Source organism: Bos grunniens, chromosome 24 (genome assembly GCF_055505025.1).
Source record: "Bos grunniens cultivar Pamir isolate PY7600 chromosome 24, Bosgru_T2T1.0, whole genome shotgun sequence".
Taxonomy (NCBI): Eukaryota; Metazoa; Chordata; class Mammalia; order Artiodactyla; family Bovidae; genus Bos; species Bos grunniens.
Genome location: NC_141188.1, coordinates 41570612 through 41590738, shown reverse-complemented (window position 1 = coordinate 41590738; position 20127 = coordinate 41570612). Strand labels below are relative to the sequence as shown.

The following is a 20127-nucleotide window of genomic DNA, read 5'->3' as shown; positions in this document are numbered from 1 at the left end:
TAAGTCCCAACTCAGCACAGCCCAGGGTTTCCAGGGAAGCCTCCCAGGCCCCAGACAGGCTGTTAAACAGACGGGCACGTGGTCACAGTGTTCATCTCTGTGTAGCAACTAGAGCAACACCAGGACGAGCTGCTGCTGTGGACTGCCCAAATCAGGCGCCACGTGGATGACCTGGTCATGCAGATGTCCGAAAAGAGAGCGCTGGGGCTCGTGTACAGGGCGGAGGATCACGCCGCTGAGCTGCAGAGACGGGCAGGTGCCCTGGACAGGTGAGGCATATCTGGCAGGAACCCCACAAGTTGTGAGCCGCAGATCAGAGAGAATAATAAGCCTGCCTGTTTCATTCACAGTGTCGAGTCACATTGTTTTTTGTGTGTAAAAACAAAGACTTCTCTTTTATTTCCATGGCAAGGAGGGTTTCCTCCCAAGTCTGGTAGTGTATTTGACCATCGGCAGGAATGTACGCTGGAAAAATGTGAACTGAAGCAGATAGGAATGAAAACAAATATTATGCTACGATATCAAGGCCTTCAGTATCTACCTGGTACTCAGGACTTTAAGAGGTTACCCATGGACAGAACCAGATACTGATTTCCTTATGCATCATCTTGCCTTCTTGGGACTTGTGATCCAGCCGGCTTTCTGCATGGCTGCAGGTTGTGGACTGTTAGAAGTGTTGAGGATCTATTTGTCGACTCCTGAAAGATACCATCTCCATTATTTTGTACTGCCTCAAAGGCTACCATTGTACTCATTACTTTAACATATATTTTTGGATATTTGTCAAGCATATCCTCAGTTTGTTAGATGTGCCTTCAAATGAGAAGCGAGACTCTAGGCCAGTGGTTCCTGAATTGTTGCAGGAGGAGCCTGGGGAACTTCTGAGTACTGATGGCTCTGTCCCCTGACCCCTCCCCTGTCCCCCAGACTGTGGGATATGGCCTGTACTTTAAATTTTTTGTTAAGTCCCCAGGTGATCTGATGGCAGCAAATGAGGGAATTGGGGTTTAAGGCCTTACACAATATTGTGAGTTAGTAAATTTATTTCTTTAGAATCTGCTATTAATTATGAGTGGAAAAAGTCTGGACCCACTAGGAATACATGTATTTCTGTGTGTTGGGTGTGTTTTATGGAAGGAGAAAAATGAGTATTTTTTTCTAATTTGAGGAGTGCTGCCATAAAAGACGAGCTCACACAATGAAAGCGATTAAAAGTGACTATTGTGTAATTCTGGTGCTTCAATGAGCTCTACTGCCTCCGTCTGCTGTCGGAACCAGTAACAGAAAATGGAGTTAGGTACCCAGTTAGTTTTTCTCCTTTCCTCATCTTTCCTCATTTTCCAAAAAGGAAAAGGATGTTCTGACTACATCTGTAGCTACAACAAAATCTTTATTACTTAGTATGAGTCTTAAAAACAGTTTGGTATGATGCATAAAATTAAATAACTTTATCTTTTATTTGTAAGTCACTGTATTTTGCCAATCAAGTAGTAGCAAGAAATAACTGCTGGTCTCTGCTTTGGAAAGCACCCAACTCAATAACCTTGGGGAGAAAATGAAGTGGCCTACTCAGCAGGCAAAGACGTGTCTATTGTCAGGTTTCATTTTGAAGCGAGAGTGAGGTGGATGAAACCGCACCATTACCAGCTGGCAAGTTCCTGAGTGATCAGTCCCCTTACAAGAGTGAAGTTCAGACGACTGAAGTATTATCTCATCCTCCTCCCAAACCTCTGGTGAACTTCATCAAATTGGTGTATACTGTCAAATTGGTGTATACTGTTTGAGGAATAAGCTTCAGCATCCTCACATATGCTTAGCTAAGAAAGCCTTTTGAAAATGAACACGTGTGTAGCAGGAGAGATTACAACCAGCGCAAACAGGCAGGGGATTTGAACAGAGGTGAAAGCCTGGACGGTCTAAAAGGTGAGACACAGTGATCACCTCTTCTTTGGGTGTTAATTAAGCAGCAGTTCTTAGTGTTACCGAGACAAGATGACCACAGCTTCTTAAGACGGCATTTGGAATTAGAGGGGAATCCACATGTTGATACAGACTCCTGTCTTCCTCGTTGATGATGTTTCTCTAAGTGGGAGGCTTTTAGGAACAGTGGGCAGATTCAGTTCCGTTGATCATAACATCTCTAAATATGCCGATTGCACAGTGGCCTTGGGAATGTCAGACATGTGTCCCTGAATGCCACCAGCGCAGCCCACGTCCACTCCAACATCCGGAGCCTGATTGAGGAATCAGAGAGGTTGGCGACAGATGCACTCGGAACTGTGAAAGAGGCGAGCGCGGTAAGAAAGGCCCTCGGGTTTCCCTGTGTGCCTGCTTTGTCTCTGCGCTGTGGTCAGGTGAGCCTTTCGTGTGATGCTCAAGCAGAGAGGCAGTGGCTTAAGTTTACATTTGTCAAGGTTCTTTTCTGGTGGGATTCTGTCATCAGCTGCATTTTCTTTTCCTGCATGCTTAGTCACTCAGTCGTATCCGACTCTGCGACCTTGTGGGCTGTAGCCCACCAGGATCCTCAGCCCATGAGATTTCTTAGTCAAGAATACTGGAGTGGGTTGCCATTTCTTTCTCCGTAATATATTCTAATGCATTAAAAATATTGTGTTTTCCTATGGGAGTAAATAGTGGGCCTTAAACAAGCTCATATACCCCTTAGACTACTTCCGTGTCCAATCCTGGATTCAGGGATTGAACCCACGTCTCTTGCGTTGGCGGGCAGATTCTTTACCTGCTGAGCCATCTAAGTCATAAATAATTCTTAGAACAAAAATGATAATGTTAATTGATATCTACCTTGGACATCTCTTCTTACCCGTGGTGAACATCTTCATTTAAGGGCTGGTTTTTGTGTTTATAGATTTAAAAATGACTGTGTTCCTTCTCTTCAGCTACAAATTAGCACATGTTAATAGGCCTACTTCAGTTGTCCCTGCCTGTTGTCTGCTTGACTTCCTTGTTCGGAAGGACCCTGGGGGATATTCTGACAAGACAGAGTTGTTCTCTCCACCTTCAGAAAGAGCCCACCCCGCCCTGCAGGTCCACATTTAAACTGTTCCATTTTACAGGCTTCCGAATCTCTTGTTTCTAATGGGAGAGCGGCCCTCCGGCGCAGTTCCGAGTTTCTCAAAGAAGGCAACCGCCTGAGCAGAAAGCATCGAGGTCAGTTCCCAGCTGGGGCTGTGTTGATGCCAGAGTGATTGTGGACACACCTCTGAACATACTTTCAGAACATTCTTCTTTCCTGGAGCAAGTCGAATCTTAACATTTCTTTGTCACAATAATATTCTAATTTCCTATCCTAGACACATCATGTAATTTTTATTGCCCAGTCCCCTCCAATCTTCCATAGACTCAACAAGCCTCCCCTGAGAACGAAACCCTCTGCTCACTGCTCTAGCTCCTGAGCTCAGGCTGGTCCTCACGGCGTTTGTCAGGATACCTGTGATGTCACGTGCTTCTCTGTCCATCTCAGGGTTTCACCATTTCTTGAAGAGTCGTATTATGTTTGACTCTTGTCTTCTGCACAGGGCTAATGCAATGTTAGAACCATGGTAGGTTCTCATAAAGTTACTGAATTAAATCAATATTGATTTGTCTATTAAAAATACCTATGCAAAAAAAAAAATACCAATGTGGTTTCATTTTTCCTAAGACTTTCAGTAAGCAATTTTTGGCACATGTAAGAATCAGTAAGGATAATGCAGAATGGCAGCCGACTCTGTTGTGTAAGAGAAACAAACAAGTTTTATAACGTATAATTATATATATAGATCTATATATAGTTATATAGATACATCATTATTATATATAGAGAGATAGATAACTATCACCTTAATATACTCTGCCGCTGTTTAGTTATTCAGTTGTGTCCAACTCTTTGCAACCCTATGGACTGCAGCCCGCCAGGCTCCTTTGTCCCTGGGATTCTCCAGGAGAGAATACTGGAGTGGGTTGCCATGCCCTCCTCCAGGGGATCTTTCTGACCAGGGATTGAAGCCGTATCTTTTATGTCCTCTGCACTGGCAGGTGGATTCTTTAACACTAGCACCACCTGGGAAGCCCTTTTTGCCCTAGAGCTCTAATTGAATCAAACACGAATTTAAGAAGTATTAGTGAGAAGGAAAACAAAGTAAAAAAAAAAAATTATCAAGTAAGCCCCCAAGCATACAATTTGAGTGTGGGTTGAGTGATGCTAAGTCTTGTTAGACAAACTTTCAATATTTGGGCTCTCTGTAGAAAGCTGCTGATTTTATAGATGGGTCAGGAATGATAAAACTGTCATCCAGGCAACTTTTCAGGGTCAGCTTAAAAGGAAACACTTTTTCCCCTTTGACTAGGTACCACATTGGAACTGAGTAGATTGAAAGATACTGCAAAGAGATTTCAAGAGGATGCTGATAAAATTACCAGGCAGACCAACGAATCACTCTTGATACTTAAAGCAATTCCCGAAGGTAAGTGGAAAGGGGGGTTCTTGATTTAAATTAATATCGTCTCATTGCAAAACACTTGCACACGAGCAGAAGACCTGCCGCAAGTCCGATGGAGACCCCTCACCCGAAACCAAACCAAGATTGACAGAATTTTCACTTGCAGAGGGATATGGTTTGGAAGGAAGAGCACTGTGTTTTTTATAGCTTCAGAACACCTGCATTGAAGTAGTAGAATTATACTCTGAAAAAACAAAGCTTTAAATTCTTTGTGCTTTCATATTAATTGCTAACTATTAAAATAGGCCTGAGATGAAAGAAGCTAGCAAGTGAAGAAGCTGAAATATTCCTGCTTTAAGGCAAAATGCTAAATTCATTATAAATGTGTTAATTTAGAGAATTCTTGTTTGGAAATTAAGGAAATCTTCTTTTGTGAGACAATAAGCATTCTAAAATAGATCACTTTAATATTGATGGTTTGAAAATGCACTGTTCCTTAAAATTTTAAGTAGGGTAGCTTTTTAACACAGACAAGTTGCACTGTGGTGCATTATTTATCTTACATTCCTTCAGCCTTTTCTTTTTCCTTAAGTCTTGCAAGATACTGAAAACATCTCCCAAGTTCTTGTGTCTGCTGGTTCACCTTATTGTTGTTGTTCTGTCGCCCAGTCGTGTCCGACTCTTTTCGGCCCCATGGACTGCAGCACACCAGACCTCCCTGTCCCTCAACATCACCCAGAGTTTGCCCAAGTTTCACATTCACTGTATTGGTCACTTTATAAGCATGAAAAGTACCCTGGGAAGCTGGACTTTAGAAGAGTGGAGCATTTTCTGATCTGAAATTTTCTTTTTCTTTTATTTATCTGTTTTTAAGGATACATGATGTATGTTGATCAAACATTCAAAAATAATTTTTTATTTGGAACCAATTTCACATTTGCATAAAAGTTACAGAAGATTGAAAAGAATACCTGTATACCCTGCATCCACCTTCTTCTAGTGTTAATCTTTGTCCCTTTTGTGTTAAACCCTTTAAAAATGAATAAAAGTGCCTTAAAAAAAACTGTCACCCAGATTTTCTAGAATAATTGAACTGCAGTTTATCTTTAGTGACCATTTAGTTTTTACTGTGCTATTATTTCCAGCAGCCACTTGTGGGCAAATACACTTCCTCTGGCCTAGGATACTTCTATGGCACCTTCAGGTTTAAATTCCTAAACCTTCTTATCCAGACATGGAATGATTTGGAGAAGCTGTTAGTGACTGTAAGAAAGGAATGATTGGAAGGGGAGCAAATGAGTTTAGATTGTTAACATATAAGATGCTGAGCAAATGGCGACTAGCAGTTGCTTTTGTAATCTCATTGTGTATTGAAATCATACTTCAGTATAGAGTGTTGTCATCAAAAACATTTCAGTTCAGTTCAGTTCAGTCACTCAGTCATGTCTGACTCTGCAACCCCATGGACTGCAACACACCAGGCTTCCCTGTCCATCGCCAACTCCTGGAGCTTGCTCAAATTCATGTCCATTGAGTTGATGATGCCATCCAACCATCTCATCCTCGTTCATCCCCTTCTCCTCCTGCCTTCAATCTTTCCCAGCATCAGAGTCTTTTCTAATGAGTCAATCCTTCACATCAGGTGGCCAAAGTATTGGAGCTTCAGCTTCAACATCAGTTCTTCCAATGAATATTCAGGATTGATTTCCTTTAGAATTGACTGGTTTGCTCTCCTTGGAGTCCAAGGGACTCTCAAGAGCCTTCTCCACCGCAGTTCTAAAGCATCAATTCTTTGGCGCTCATGAATGAAAAACATTTCATTCATCCAAAAAAGGAAGTGGTAGCACATATGTGTGTGTGTGCTCTGTCACTTCAGTCATATCTGACTCTTTGCGACCCCATGGACTATAGCCCCCGAGGCTCCTCTGTCCATGGAATTCTCCAGGCAAGAATACTGGAGTGGGTTGCCATTTCCTACTCCAGGGGACCTTCCCAACCCAGGGATCCAACCCGAGTCTCCTGTGTCTCCCGCATTGCAAGTGGATTCTTTACTACTGAGCCACCAGGGAAACCCCAACACGTGACAGGCAGCCTTAATACTGTCATTAGAAACAGAAGCCCCCTTTTGTGTTCAAGGACCAGAAAGGAATTCTGTAACATGTTTCTGTGTAAAATTACATTCGTTGTGGCCTTATGGTTTTCTGCATGTTATAACCATGTGTATAACCACCAGAGTATATACTTGAGTATAAATTTATTTCAGGTGTCAGAGACAGAGGAGCCAAAGTCACAGACCTGGCCATGTCTGCAAACCAGAGCGCCACCAGCACACTCAAGAATGTCATGGGGCTGAGCCAGAAGCTGTTGAACACGTCCACTGACCTGTCCAGGGTTAACGCCACATTACAGGAAACAGACGAACTCCTACGAGACTCCTCGATGACCAGTAGGTCGTGGTCTCTCGTCCTGTTAGGAAAGTTTTTGTCATGCTACGTGAGCTGGCCCAGGGCACATGGGTGTTTGCAGACAGCAATCCTAAATTATAAAAATGTGGCAACATCTGGATTTGCATTTATAAAGGAAGAGAAGAGCCTCGGGTACTGCCTTGGGCTGGTGCATTTTTTATATATTTACCAAGATATCAGGGATTTGATGATTTGGATATTCTAGTATATCCAGCACATATTCTAGTAATGACCAGCTAATTTCTCTTGTTTCCTCCCTGCCTCCCCCCCGCCCCACCCCTGCCAACTTTTTGTCCCCTTCATATATTAGCTTTGTTAGCTGGAAGAAAAGTCAAAGATGTGGAAACACAAGCCAACCTCTTGTTGGATCGGCTGAAGCCTCTGAAGATGTTAGAAGAGAACCTGAGCAGAAACCTGTCAGAAATCAAACTGCTGATCAGCCAGGCCCGGAAACAAGCCGCATCTGTGAGTGTGGGGCCCACGGGTCTCGGGAGCCCTGCACCACCCTGCTAGCTGAAGCTCCTGGAACCATGCATCCCAGGGTCTCCCATGCAGAGGGCTTCGGTCACACTTTCTGCTGACAAGTTCTCAGAAATGCCCGGTTTCTCACAGCCTTGTCTCCAGGTGTATTTAAAGCCTTGTCTTACACATTTTACTTTGTTGTTGTTCGGTCGCTAAGTCATGCCCAACATTTTGTGACCCCGTGGACTGTAGCACAACCAGGCTTCCCCGTCCTTCACCATCTCCCTGAGTCTGCTCAAACTCATGTCCATTGAGTCAGTGATGCCATCCAACCATCTCATCCTCGGTCACCCCCTTGTCCTCCTGCCCTCAGTCTTGCCCAGCATCAGGGTCTTCTCCAGTGAGTCAGCTCTTGGCATCAGGTGGCCAAAGGAAGGGAGCTTCAGCTTCAGCGTCCAGTGAAGCTTCAGTCCTTCCAAGGAATTTTCAGTGTTGATATTTACCTTAAGTGTATTTAATGAGTCCCATTTTCCTTGATTCCTGCTTTTGTTCTGTGTGTTTCAGAATGTTGTTAGCAAAGAGATCTCCGTGTCCTTATGGAGATTTATAACCATGGCCTAGATTTCTAGGTCCCCACCAATTCGCTGGATAGTACAAACACGTTGGTCCAAGTGTTAGCGTTGCTGGAAGTCTCACTGGTTGCCTACAGTGTTCTTTCCATCATTTTCCCAACTCGGTGTTATCATAATCCAAGGATTCTCCAGAATGCGTGTGCAGTGTGGGCTGCATCTCTAGACTTCTGACAAAACAGCTAACATCCCATGAATGTTGCTCAAATCCAGGTCACTCACTAACTGCATAAAACACACAGCTTGAGAGAGTGTTTCCTGGCCATCCTTTGCCATGGCCCTGGCCGTGTGCTAAAGGAGAGGCGTTTCAGGGAAATAAGATTGAGAGAACATCATTTGCCCTGGGGACCTGTAGACAATAAAGGTGACCTCTGGTCTAATGTTTACCTTCCTGAAGCTTCTAGCCAAGAAAAAGGAGCTCCAGATTCTTTGATCCCTTAGTAATTTCACTTTGGGAAAAGAGCTGGAGTTTTATAAGAACTCTGGTTTCCATCTGCCTTAGTTCCAGTTGCCAAATAAAAAACCTGACGGATGGTTCCAAGTGCTCTGGTTAATATAAACTTATAGTCTTGAGGGTTAATGTAAAAATTATGTGCAAGTAATTATTTACCAGAGTGATATATGAGTGAAATAACTGGTCTATAAATATTTGCTGAGTGATAGATCAACCCTCCATTTACTACATATTATGCATGCTCAGTTGCATCCAACTTTCTTGCAACCCTGCAGACTGTAGCCCACCAGGCTCCTCTGTCCATGAGATTTCCCAGGTAAATGATCATCAAATAGCCTTTCTGTGTCAGGTGTAAGATTCCAAAGTGATTTAGAAAAACTCCTTATCTTTAAGGAATCAAGTCTCATAAAATAGAGTTCCTTGTGTAAAATTCTTCTTTAAAACCTCATGACTGGCTTTTTCCATAGTAAAATATTTTACCAAATGGAATAAGTTTCAGCCCCATCTGATTTTCACCTTTTGAGACACATAGCACTATTATCTGGAGAGGAATCCTGCCTAGCAGCGAAGAGTCAGAACAGCACAGCACTTCTGAACCCTAGGCATGCTGCCAGTGTGTGTCCTGGATGACTCTAAGGCACTTGGGGACACGTCTCTTCTCCTTCTCCAGATCAAAGTTGCTGTGTCTGCAGACCGAGACTGCATCCGGGCCTACCAGCCCCAGATCTCTTCTACCAACTACAACAGCCTGACGCTCAACGTGAAGACAAGTGAACCCGACAACCTTCTCTTCTACCTGGGCAGCAGCACGAGCGTGAGTATGACCTGCGGAAGCCACGCCGAGTCTCTTAGGCCAGAGGATATTTTCTCAATTGGTACATTTTTGGCTAAAAAAAAAAATAAGGCCTTCATGAAATCACTAGTGCTTCTAATCTTTTGCTAAGCTGGTAATGTTAGATGGAAAACAAACTGTGAAACTGCGTGCCTGTAAAGAGGAGAGCGGCGTTGATGAGCGGTGCCTCCCTCTGCCCCTTTAACTGTGAGCTGTGGGGACAGAGCTTTCCATAATGTCTCCTGTGACCTCTGAAGCCACGGAGCTTCACTTCGAGTCTGTGAAGTCAACCTTGGCAGTTGTCACCAGGCGTGGAGGCGTGCACCCCGAGGGACACGTCAGAATTGTCAAGCTTCCCCCAGACTCTTCCACCCACTGAGATTCTCGCGGTTCCCAGAGGGCAAGTCCCCTGGGGAAGACTTGTTTCTTTAGGCTGTCGGTGGGGCATGGGTCAGACCCTTGGGCAGAAGATACTAGCAAGCACAAATGCCATCTGCAGTGTATTCTTAAGACCCAAGGTGCACAGCACAGGTCAGTCGGTGCTGTAGGGCTTCATGGCTTCTGTCTTCTTGCATGATTCACGTTCACACGTTGCCTTTTCAGGCTGGGCAGAAAGACAAGTGCCACGCCTTCCTTATGACCCCTGTAGAGGCTGCTTACCCCCAGCGAGTTTTCTTGGAGAACTTCATGGGAGGCTCCATGGAGGGCCATGCCGGGGAAGGGTGGTGGGCACCGATGGCCAACGGTGGCCACTGTCTCCAGTACGATCCTTCGGGTCATGCTCCAGCTCCAGTGGAGGGGAGCATTTAAGGACAATAGAAGGTCTTTTTTTGTGTTCATTGTTTTACTTTTTAAGAATAGAGAAAATGCTGTAAGAATTCCTTTAGAGCGTGTCAGTGGTCATGCCCACAGTCCTGCCTGTGGACTAACCCCAGCTCACGCCCTGCACCCCAGGCTGATTTCCTGGCAGTGGAGATGCGGCGAGGAAAAGTGGCCTTCCTCTGGGATTTGGGCTCTGGATCAACACGCTTGGAATTTCCAGACTTCCCAATTGATGACAACAAGTGGCACGGCATCTATGTGACCAGGTAGCAGACAAAGTTCTGTCTGAGCATCTCTCATTTCTCTCCTGCATCTTTTAAGTAACTACGTGTTTACCCTTATGCTGGGAAAGATTGAAGGCAGGAGGAGAAGGGGGCAACAGAGGATGAGACGGTTGGATGGCATCACCGACACAATGGACATGAGTTTAAGCAAACTCCAGGAGATGTTGAAGGACAGGGAAGCCTGGTGTCTGCAGTCCATGGGATCACAAAAAGTCAGACACGACTTAGTGACTGAACAACAACATGTTTGTAATATCATGTAACAGTCCTTGAAATTTCTGGGGAGTGGGATTATAATGAAAGAATACTTGGTTTAGATTTATTGTAGGAGTTTTTTTCATTATTACAAGAGAAATAAACTTTGTTGCCAAAATCAACCATCAAATGAAGAAAAAAGTTTAAAGTTTGTATTACCTTCAGAATGTCAGGTCTAAGTCTGGGCAGCCAACCCAGAAGAGGGCAGTAACGTGCAGCATAATGGAGACACCACGTGGCTGGCAGCAGGACAAGCAGAGGGCAGGCCAGGAGGGAACCAGTTAGGGGTGGCGTTTTTTTAGAATTCAGGAAGGACGTGAAATTCTTCCTTTTACAGCCCCTCCCCAGGGACTTCCCTGGCGGTCCAGTGATTAGGACTCTGTGCTTCCAACTCTAGGGGGCAAGGGTTTGATCCCTGGTCATGGAACTAAGATCCTGCCTGTCATGTGGTTCTACCAAAAAATAATAAAAGTTATAAAAAATAAAGTCCTTCCCCAGAGGCAACTACTGTTAAGCAGCTTTATGTGTATCTTTCTCTTCACTTTTCTGTAATATCACATTTTGTTGTTATGATGGTGTTGTTGGGAATTTGTGATTTTTATTTTGTTATTTGAGAAAACAGGGATATAATAAAGACAGTGGGCTGTTGAAACATATTTAGTCCATTATCTGTAACTATTGTAAGCAGGAGATAACAGGATGGAATTGATGCTTTAGAAGAAATACTCCACAAGGTTCTAGAGGGCACACTAGGGCTGGGCTGGGCAAACCTAGAAGCAGAGACGCCAGTGGAGACGTGGGCAGAAGCCGGTGGAGGCTGTGTGTAGAACAGATGTGTGTGTGTGTGTGTGTGTGTGTGCATGCGTGCACACATGTGGACCGATTTGTCATTCTGAAAGTGCTCTTTTTGCAACTGTCTGTGACCCCCAGGTTTGGGAACATTGGTTCATTGAGCGTAAAGGAAATGAGCGCAGCTCAAAAGCCTCCACCAAGAACAAGTAAATCCCCTGGAACAGCCAAAGTTCTGGATGTAAACAACTCAACCATGATGTTTGTTGGAGGGCTTGGCGGACAGATAAAGGTAACATTCTGAAGGCTCATCTGAACAGGCTGATTTTACCAATAGATGAAATGAATATGCTTACATTTTTGAAAATATTCTAGGCAGAGAACGATTTTCCTGCTTCTATTATTTTGTTTAATGACAGTTCATCTGCAGAGTTGGGTTGGTTTTGTAAAGGATCATGCTTCATAAATGGTATAAAGGGAAAAGCAGCCAACGGTTCATTTTACTATTTTTCCCCCTCAATAATAAAAGAAGAAATTCAGTATTCCACATTAATTTTTGTGAACTCCCTTATCTCTATTCTGACTCTAGAGGTGTATTAGTCATTTAGCCATGTCCAACTCTTTGTGACCCCAGGGACTGTATAGCCTGCTAGGCTTCTCTGTCCATGGAATTCTCCAGGCAACATTACTGGAGTGGGGTGCCATGCCCTTCTCCAGGGGATCTTCCCAACCCAGGGATTAAACCTGGGTCTCCTGCACTGCAGGCAGATTCTTTATCGTCTGAGCCACCAGGGAAGCCCTGACTCTAAAGGTAGACTAACTCTAACCCTAGTGTTTAGCAAAAGAGTTCATGGTATATTTTATTACATCAGTTATCCTCCCACCGAATAAAGCTGGGGTTACCTGGACCTGGTTCAGTGCTCTGAAATGAGAGTGAGGCGTCATCACTGACCACATCCTCTGGGTCTTTTCTCATCTGATGAAGGGCCTTCTCTCCAGCGACCCTAGTAATTGATGTGCCCTGAGTTCTCGTCCTGCTGTCTGTCACTCATTTTAGGATCCCAGTTCATGATTGGAAGGAAGTCCAGCGATTACAAACTGGCCATTTTCCTGGATGTTGTTTTCTCAAAATTTGGATCTGTGAAATTTGAGCTCCCAAGGAAGAGCTTTGGACACTTAAAAAATGCATTTCTTTTCACTCATTGCGTGTTTGTTTACACTAGAAGTCTCCTGCCGTGAAGGTTACTCATTTTAAAGGCTGCATGGGCGAGGCCTTCCTGAATGGACAGTCGATCGGCCTGTGGAACTATATTGAGAGGGAGGGGGAGTGCCACGGCTGCTTCGGAAGGTAACTCGCCCCACAGGTGACACCTCAGATGCTAATGTGTACAGTGACCTGGTCCAGGGAAAAGGTTCAAGTTGTGGCATTTCTCAAATGCATTTGACCCTGCATGCATGCTTAGTCGCTCAGTCATGTCATTTGAGACCCCATGGACTGTAGCCCACCAGGCTCCTTTGGGATTCTCCAGGCCATTTCCTCCTCCAGGGGATCTTCCCAACCTGGGGATCAAACTTGAGTCTCCTGTGTCTCCTGAATTGTCAGGCAGATTCTTTATCACTGAGCCACCCCTGAACTCTTGCTAATAATGAGTTTTCTTAATGTTCCATAGAACACACTTTGTAAATGCTGATACAGACACAAACTGGTGCTTTATGTCTGCATTTGTCACTGGATTAAACTGTCTTCATTTTAGATAAGTGTCCCTACCTAGACAAAAGCTTTAGCTCAGTGAGTTAATAAACTATTTCTAGGAACTCAATCCATTTGAGCAGGTCAGTGATTAGAATTCATTGTGCTTTTCACCTTTGTGTGTAATTTTCCATTATTAAATCATTGATATGGTCCAGCGATGCCCTTTAGACTTAAAAAAAGTTTTTTTTCTCAATGTGATCATGTACCTTTAACTTTGGCTTATATTACCAAGGAAGCTAACTGGGTTTTTTTTTTTTTAATTCCTCTTTGAATACATTTGTACTCTTTTAGTGTGGTGTCAGCATACATTTATAATTATGAAAAATCTCTTAGATCCTTAAAGGATAATATAAAATCATTGATTTTAACAGTTCACATCTAAATATGGGGGGAAAAAATCTTTAATCGGCAGGCCTTTATTTCTGTATAAGTTCTGAGTGGCTGGTGCAGCAGCGCATTGGCTGCTTAGCTGACCTTTGATAGGGCAGTCTTCTTTTCTTTGCGCATATTAAATCATGTATCACCCTTCCAGAGAGGTTCTCTCATGATCCCTATTTTACAGATAGAGGGAATGAGACACAGAGGGGTTAGGTAACTTTTCTGAGGTCACACAGCTAGTAAGCTGGGGAGCTGAAATTTGAACCCCAGCAATCTGCTGCTAGAATCTGTGTCCTTCGCTACATGAATCCAGTCGTCTGAAGGTAAAGCAATGGGACTTGCTTCTAGGAGGTGATTGAGAATTAGACCATAATTGATTTATACACAGTACATTTCTTTTTTTCTTTAGGTTTTTTTTTTTTTTCTGCTATTTGTTTACTTTATTTTTTTTTTCTAATTTTATTTTATTTTTAAACTTTACATAATTGTATTAGTTTTGCCAAATATCAAAATGAATCCACCACAGGTATACATGTGTTCCCCATCCCAAACCCTCCTCCCTCCTCCCTCCCCATACCTTCCCTCTGGGCCGTCCCAGTGCACCAGCCCCAAGCATCCAGCATCGTGCATCGAACCTGGACTGGCAACTCGTTTCCTACATGATATTTTACATGTTTCAGTGCCACTCTCCCAAATCTTCCCACCCTCTCCCTCTCCCATAGAGTCCATAAGACTGTACAGTACATTTCTTATACTTCTTTATGGGAGATCTCAAGACAGAAATTTTCAGAAAGAATAGGACTATAGAAAGCTATCAGTTTGAAACCTTGGGTTTTACAGAGTACCGTTATGTTTTACTTTGTTAATGAAAACGCTGTCGTTGGGTCTTCTGTCTCTGCTTGGAGTTGTCACAGAGTTTGGTTATTACCCCTTTACCAGGAGAAAGTGCAAATTCATACCCCCGGCCCGGACACTCTAATCTAAATTTCACTCTCAAGCCCTATGACATTCCACAAAAGTACCTTTTGAACATAATAATGACATGTTCCAAGTAATTTGTATTTGAAGAGTAAATTAAGTCAGCTTTTTGAGGCGTGGGGAAAACTGGAAAACACTTATCTAAGATATGCTGGAGTCCACAGTGTGTGACTGAGTTGTAAGCTCATCTTGCAGATTTTTGAGACTCTGTTTGGTCAGTGATATTTTTGTAAGCTGATCCTTCTGGCACATTGGTATGGATTTGTTTTCCATTATTAGTCCAGTTTAACTGATGCATTTAGTTAAAACCAGCACCAGGTAATAAATGCCAATATAAAATTTATTCCAAAAGTGCTGAAGTTAAGACAGGACATTAAAGGAAATGAGATATTAAAGGACATCAAAGTCACATTAAAGGAAATTAGAGCAAACGAAAATCTAGTCGCTGAGTAGAACTATTTATAGCCGCAATTCATCCTTTGAGGGAATTTCTTTTTACTACAGTGAATGCTGCCTACGTTAACTCTCTTTTCTTTATAAAGCAACTGGGTGCTTGTCTCGCATAATCTCATGGGGGGCATCTTTTAAGTTATTATGACTTAAGACTTACTACCAAATTATGGAAATAAATGCTCTATGACAGCTTTGTGAGGAAGAACTCATGAGTGTCGTGTGTCCTTGTGAACTACCTTCCTAAGAACAGGTTATGTTTCACCCTCTCTCTGTGCAGCCCCCAGGATGAAGATGCCTCTTTCCATTTTGCTGGGAGTGGGTATTCTGTCGTGGAGAAGACTCTCCGGGCTACTGTGACTCAGATAATTATGCTTTTTAGTACCTATTCACCTAACGGGCTGCTTCTGTACCTGGCTTCAAACGGCACCGTAAGAGTCTTTAAGGGTTCTATGTCCTGCTGTGTGACTACAGTTGGATTGCTATGAGGATATTTATTAAATGATTGTTTTATGAACACATACAAGGATAATATATACACATATATGCCATACTAGTTTCCCATTTTAAATTATTTATCAGTATAAACTCACTGACAAACATTTGGAAAAGCATGTCAAATAGAAAATAGCTTCCCATCATTATGTGCATTTAGCCATGTCCAACTCTTTGCAACCCTACGGACTATAGCCCACCAGGCTGTTGTGTCTATGGGATTCTCCAGGCAAGAGTACTGAAATGGGTTGCCATGCCCTCCTCCAGGGGAATATTCCCAACCCATGGATCCAACCTGAGTCTCCTGTGTCTCTTTGTACTGCAGGTGGACTCTACCCACTGAGCCACCTGGGAAGCCCTCCCCTCATTATAAATGTCACTTAAACATTTATTATTAGATTTTGAGCCTAAATAAGAGGTCTTGTTTTATTCACTGTGACTTCCTAATCTTATTTGAATTCCATCAGAGGAGTTCATGTTCTTATTTTTATCTTGAGTGCGGGTGATCTTTCTGTTTTGTGGTTGTATTTTTAGGACTGGCTCATTTGTCAATCTAAGTGAACAAGATGCAGAGAGTCCACTTCTCTTATTGTGTTGTGGACTTTGACATTCATGAGTTTATTTCACACGTCTGTATATTAATCTAGTAAGCCTTGTGGACACTTTTAATGTCCAACTATTAGGCCAGATCCTGTTCTCTCAGTTTGACTGTAGGAGATTTCCACCCTCCCTGACTTGGAGGGGAAAGAAATCTTGTGATAATAATGTAACCACGGGTAAGTGTTTTCTCTTGTTTTTTACAGAAAGACTTTTTATCCATTGACCTGGTCGACGGCAGAGTCAGGGTAACAGTTGACCTGGGTTCTGGGCCCCTTGCTCTGATTACCGACCGACGCTATAATAATGGAACGTGGTACAAAATTGCCTTCCAGCGAAATAAAAAGCAAGGTAAGTGTGAGGACAGACGGACAAAATGCCCTAGTGGGAATGAAAATCTTTCCAAAGTTAGCAGTCTTTGTTTTTTCTTTAGCTTTCTGAGTCTTCTTGAATGACATTCTATTCAAAAGCCCTTGTTTTCTTTGGAATTCTGAGCACCGGGATTCACAGCTTCGTGAAGGAATATTCTGTTTGTCTGTGGTTTCCAAATGCATTGGGCTTCCCTGGTAGCTCAGTTGGTAAAGAATTCCCCTCCAATGCAGGAGACCCTGGTTTGATTCCTGGGTCTGGAAGATCCCTGGAGAAGGGATACGCTACTCACTCCAATATTCTTGGGCTTCCCTGGTGGCTTAGCTGAAAAAGAATCCCCCTGCAATGTGGGAGACCTGGATTCGATCCCTGGGTTGGGAAGATCCCCTGGAGATGGGAAAGGCTATCCACTCCAGTATTCGGCCCTGGAGAATTCCATTGACTGTATATGTATAGTCCATGGGGTTGCAAAGAGTCGGACACGAATGAGCGACTTTCACTTTTGCAAATGCATTATTTAACATTAAAGGCTAAATTGGAATCAAGGGTCAAATTGATTCCATTTTCTTTCACACATTCTGGTGCCATTTAGCATGTGCATTCTGGATTTATTGACTTTTGTAAAGAGGGTTTTCATTTGCCCTTTAACAGTCAAGAACATTCCTTGGTCAAATTTGCAGGATGGAAAAGAATATGTCTTTGTTAATGAACTTTGTGAGATGTCTGTGTTTTGTTTTACTGTAGAAAATGATGTTCTTATCCCCTTGATCTCCTATAGGGCTCCTGGCAGTTATTGATGCTTATAACACCACCTACAAAGAAACCAAGCAAGGGGAGACTCCAGGGGCATCTTCTGACCTCAATCGTCTGGATAAGGATCCAATTTATGTGGGTGGATTACCGAGGTCGAGGGTAGTGAGGTATGATACCACACTGCAGAAGTGTCATGTCCCTAATTACTGTTTTCGTTTCCATAACAAAATCCCACAAACCGGCCAGCTTAAACAACAGAAGTGATTAACAAATGTATAAGAAATGTCTCGTACAGTATCTGGAGCCTGCGGTTCTGATATCAAGTGTCCATAGAGCTGCTTCCTTCTGAGGATCATGAGAAAGAATCTGTTCCATGCTGTCTCTGGGCTTCTGGTAGCTTCGGGCATTCCTCAGCTTGTAGGTGGCATTCTTCGTCTTTGTGGACACATTGTTTTCCCTCTGTGTCTCTCTCTGACCAAATTTCCCCTTTTTATAAGGACACCACTCATACTGGATTAGAACCTATCCTAATGACCTCATCCTAACTTGATTACAACCACAAAGACCTATTTCCAAGTATGGTTACATTCAGTACCTTATGAATACTACGTCAAAGTAGAACATTAGAAAGTCAAAATCTTTTTTGAGAGGAGGTAGAGAACACAACTGAGCCCATAGCACTCTGTTTTGATTAGTATGCCATATTTGTTGTTGTCATTTAGTCTCCAAGTTGTGTCCAACTCTTTGCAACCCCTTGGACTGCAGCATGCCAGGCCTTTCTGTCCTTCACTATCTCCTGGATTTTGCTCAGATTCATGTCCACTGAATCGGTGATGCTATTTAACCATCTCATCTTCTGCCACCCTCTTCTCCTGTTGCCCTCAATCTTTCCCAGCATCAGGGTCTTTTCCAGAGAGTCAGCTCTTCACATCAAATGGCCCAAGAATTGGAGCTTCAGCTTCAGCATCAGTCCTTCCAGTGAACATTCAGGATTTATTTCCAAGTATGCCATATACTTGAGAAGTAAAGAAAGCCTTTTGTAGTAAAATTTATGATGTTCTACTGCCTGTAGAACATCTAAAAATGGTAACTGTGCAATATTTGGAGGCCTTACTTTCCATCACGCATCATTCTCCTGTCCAGACTTTCTACTAGAAAAATCTCTTTGGAGACCAAAAAAAAAAAAAAAGATCGTGCTTTCTACACACTTATCTGGATTCCCCTTTTGTGTGATTAGAGTGAATAATGTATGTGAAAGCTGAAAGACCAGCATCAGCAAGTTGGATTAAAGATAGCAGAGGAGAGGTGCACTGATTCTGATTCTTGTTTAGCTTTGCGACTTTAATAATTCACATAAACTTTCTGTAGTTTGCCGTTCTCAGTTTTGTAATTTTGAACTGGGAACAAATTAAGCGAGACGTTTCTTTCACACCATTAAAAAAAAAGAATGCATCCACAGCTGGCAGTCAAGGCAGCCGAGCTCCCAGAGACTGAACTGTAAACTAAGTGCCATAACTTCCTTACGACAATGCACTGCCTTTCTTATAACTGGCCCCTGTTTTGGTGAGTACGTCCAAATGGTAATGACTGTAATAGTTTCCCTTAAAAATATTAAGCAGGGTTTGTCTAGGTAGCCACCTAGGTGGTTGTTGTTCAGTTGCTCAGTTCTGACTGACTCTTTATGACCCCATGACCTGCAGCCCTCCAGGCTTCCCTGTCCTTCATTATCTCTGGAGTTTGCTCAAACTCATGTCCATGGAGGCAGTGATGCCATCCAACCATCTCATCCTCTGTCGCCCCCTTCTCTTGCCCTCAATCTTTCCCAGCATCAGGGTCTTTTCCAGTGAGTCAGCTCTTGGCATCAGGTGGCCAAAGACAGGGAGCTTCAGCTTCAGCATCAGTCCTTCCAATGAATATTCAGGGTTGATTCCCTTTAGGATTGACTGGTTTGATCTTCTTGTGTCCAGTGGACTCTCAAGAGTCTTCTCCAGCATCACAGTTTGAAAGCATCAATTCTTTGGTGCTCGGCCTTCTTTGTGGCCATCTGGATAGTTGTGCTCACTAAATTTGATCCTTCTCTTTAGTCCTAAGGCGAGCACATGTTTGACCTGAATTCTCACCATCTCACGGTCAGTAACCTTTTTACAGGGAGACCATGACACCTGAAAGGAGATCTTCCTTGTTTTTATTTCTTCTTTCAAACCTGGAGTTATAAGATCCAAACTTTGTTGCTGCTGCTGTCCTGTCCTTCCCTACAGGAAAGGTGTCTCCAGCAAAAGCTACGTGGGCTGCATCAAAAACCTGGAAATATCCAGATCAACCTTTGATTTACTCAGAAATTCCTATGGCGTGAGGAAAGGCTGTATACTAGAGGTGGGGAGTGTTTTATGAATATTGAGACAAGTGTAATCATATTAGGACGAGTAAATCAACTGCCTATTGATTTACTAACGTCATAAGGCAACAGGATCTAAACCAGGGGATTTAATAGAAAAGAGGGGGGTGGGGTAAACAGCAGCAGCCTCTGGGTGATGGTTGGGTGGGGGAGGTTCCACACACGGTGGACCTGATGGGCTTTCTTCTCTCCTCTCTGACCAGCCTGTCCGAAGCGTCAGCTTCTTGAGAGGTGGCTATGTTGAATTGCCCCCCAAGTCTCTGTCACCAGACACGGAGTTGTTGGCAACATTTGCCACCAGGAGCAGCAGTGGCATCGTCCTGGCTGCCCTGAGCCAGAGCAGTGAGAAGCCAGGTGATCGGCAGGCACATGGGGTGAGTGACCCAGAGGCTGTCAAGCCAGGAGCTCAGGGAGGAAATGACTTCAGGAAACACTGGATGGAAGATGACTTAGTCCTAACGTGTATTCTAGCCGTGTGCCTGGTTGTTTATGGGGGCACATTTTTACTAAGAAAACGTGTTCATTACT

The 20127-nt window shown here is 43.4% G+C and overlaps 1 protein-coding gene across 3 annotated transcripts in view; it reads left to right on the top strand.

The window, feature by feature from the left end:
- Window positions 1-20127, top strand: part of LAMA1 (laminin subunit alpha 1) — a 125340-nt gene that overhangs the window by 93205 nt on the left and 12008 nt on the right. For 2 of the 3 annotated variants that reach the window (XM_086372352.1, XM_086372353.1), the window contains exons 39-53: window positions 106-269; window positions 2162-2297; window positions 3075-3168; window positions 4347-4463; window positions 6703-6885; window positions 7215-7369; window positions 9120-9263; window positions 10236-10369; window positions 11573-11723; window positions 12655-12779; window positions 15271-15421; window positions 16289-16433; window positions 17230-17371; window positions 19463-19577; window positions 19803-19973. In XM_086372352.1, the coding sequence (XP_086228478.1) occupies window positions 106-269; window positions 2162-2297; window positions 3075-3168; window positions 4347-4463; window positions 6703-6885; window positions 7215-7369; window positions 9120-9263; window positions 10236-10369; window positions 11573-11723; window positions 12655-12779; window positions 15271-15421; window positions 16289-16433; window positions 17230-17371; window positions 19463-19577; window positions 19803-19973 (2127 nt within the window). Of the gene's footprint in view, window positions 1-105; window positions 270-2161; window positions 2298-3074; window positions 3169-4346; window positions 4464-5108; window positions 5509-6702; window positions 6886-7214; window positions 7370-9119; window positions 9264-10235; window positions 10370-11572; window positions 11724-12654; window positions 12780-15270; window positions 15422-16288; window positions 16434-17229; window positions 17372-19462; window positions 19578-19802; window positions 19974-20127 lie in introns of those variants that run through there. The other variant, XM_086372354.1, reaches the window with a different exon arrangement.